At 41.7% G+C, this 1828-nt stretch overlaps 1 protein-coding gene across 1 annotated transcript; it reads left to right on the top strand.

Annotated features, from left to right (window-relative positions):
* Window positions 1-113: 113 nt before the first annotated feature.
* On the top strand, window positions 114-1823 carry LOC121964277 (protocadherin gamma-C5-like; the record flags this gene model as incomplete). Its single annotated transcript, XM_042514491.1, has 1 exon — window positions 114-1823. A coding segment is annotated over exon 1 (1710 nt), but the record flags the coding sequence as incomplete, so codon positions are not given.
* Window positions 1824-1828: the final 5 nt, after the last annotated feature.

The following is a 1828-nucleotide window of genomic DNA, read 5'->3' as shown; positions in this document are numbered from 1 at the left end:
AATTCTAATTCGTTTTACAACCATGCTCAGTATTTCTGGAAAATCTTGTTTGGGAATAATTTCCGCGATGGTGGATTTCAGCATTGTTCAATACAATATTTCGATTGGAAATTATGTTTTATAGCGGACCAAGGATGACAAAGGGAATAGGATACCAAAACTGGAGATGGCAGGCGCTTTGGTGGCATAATTTCTTTCTCTTGTGGAGTACAATAGACGGACAGACTCGTTACAGCATCCCGGAGGAGCTGAAACAGGGTTCTGTGGTAGGAAATCTTGCCAAAGATCTGGGTTTGGGAATATCTGAGATTTTTGATCGTAAACTGCGTGTCGCCTCTGAGGCTGGTGAGCAGTATTTCAGTGTGGATGCGGGGAAGGGCGAGCTGGTGGTGAATGACAGAATAGACAGAGAGGCTTTATGTGGACAAAGCGCCAGCTGTGTTCTACCTCTGCAGGTTGTAATTGAAGACCCTTTACAACTTTTTCGTGTTGAGGTAGAAATACAAGACATTAATGATAACGCACCTAGATTCCCATCAAATGATATCACGTTGGAGGTTGCAGAATCTACGGCTTTGGGGATTCGTTTTCCATTAGAAAGCGCTATAGACCCAGATGTTGGCAGTAATTCACTGAAGTCATACACTCTCAGTAAAGATGAATGTTTCAGTATAAGAGTTAAAGAAGTGGCCGGTGGAAGGAAAGTCCCTGAATTAATTTTGGCAAAAAATTTAGATAGAGAGAAAAAGGCTGTTCATAAGCTTTTGTTGACAGCTCTGGATGGAGGCAACCCAGTTAGATCAGGGACAGCTCAGCTGTCTATTAGAGTCCTTGATATTAACGATAATGTTCCAACATTTGAGAAAACGTTGTATAAAGTATCCATCAGTGAAAACGCCTCAGACGGTTCATTAATAGTACAAACAAAAGCAACAGACGTGGACGACGGTCAAAACGGAGAAATTGAATACTCATTTGGTGCGCACACATCAGATACTGTTCTCTCTGTTTTTAGTATTGATCAAATATCAGGAACAATATTTCTTAAAGGACAACTAGATTTCGAAACAACTGCAAATTATGAATTAGACGTAAGTGCGAAAGATAAAGGCAGTCCGAGAATGGAGGGGCACTGTACTGTGCATGTTGAGGTTTTAGATGTTAACGATAATGCACCAGAAATAATACTCACCTCTCATCCAAAACCAGTGCGTGAAGACTCAAATAATGGCACCGTAGTAGCTTTACTAAGTGCTAGAGACCTGGACTCCGGTGTTAATGGTAAAGTGACATTACAGCTCCCTAAGAAATCTCCATTTGCTCTAAAGCCGTCGTTTTCTCAAAATTATGCACTGGTCACAAGTGGTGTTTTAGATCGAGAAAATGTTTCGGAATATAATATTGAAATAACAGCGACTGATTCGGGCTCCCCTCCTCTGTCCAGTAAGAAAATTATACCTGTCAGCATCAATGATGTGAATGATAACCCTCCTATATTCACTCAGCCTTCCTATAATGTGTATTTAAAAGAGAATGGGGTCCCAGGCTCTATACTGTACTCAGTATCAGCGTCTGACCTGGATTTTGGCGAAAACGCTAAAATCTCTTACTCTATACTGGACTCTAAAGTGCAGGACGTTTCTGTCTCCTCTTATGTTTACATTAACTCAGATAACGGCAGCATCTACAGCATGCACTCGTTTGACTATGAGAAACTGAAGGTGTTTCAGATCCAGGTTCAGGCAAAGGATCAGGGCTCTCCGTCTCTCAGCAGTAACGCCACTGTCCATGTTTTTATCCTGGACCAGAACGACAATGCCCCCGCTGT

This window comes from Plectropomus leopardus, unplaced genomic scaffold (genome assembly GCF_008729295.1).
Source record: "Plectropomus leopardus isolate mb unplaced genomic scaffold, YSFRI_Pleo_2.0 unplaced_scaffold14956, whole genome shotgun sequence".
Lineage (NCBI taxonomy): Eukaryota > Metazoa > Chordata > Actinopteri > Perciformes > Serranidae > Plectropomus > Plectropomus leopardus.
Note: the sequence above shows the minus strand (reverse complement) of the source record. Positions and strands in the feature narration are given on the sequence as shown.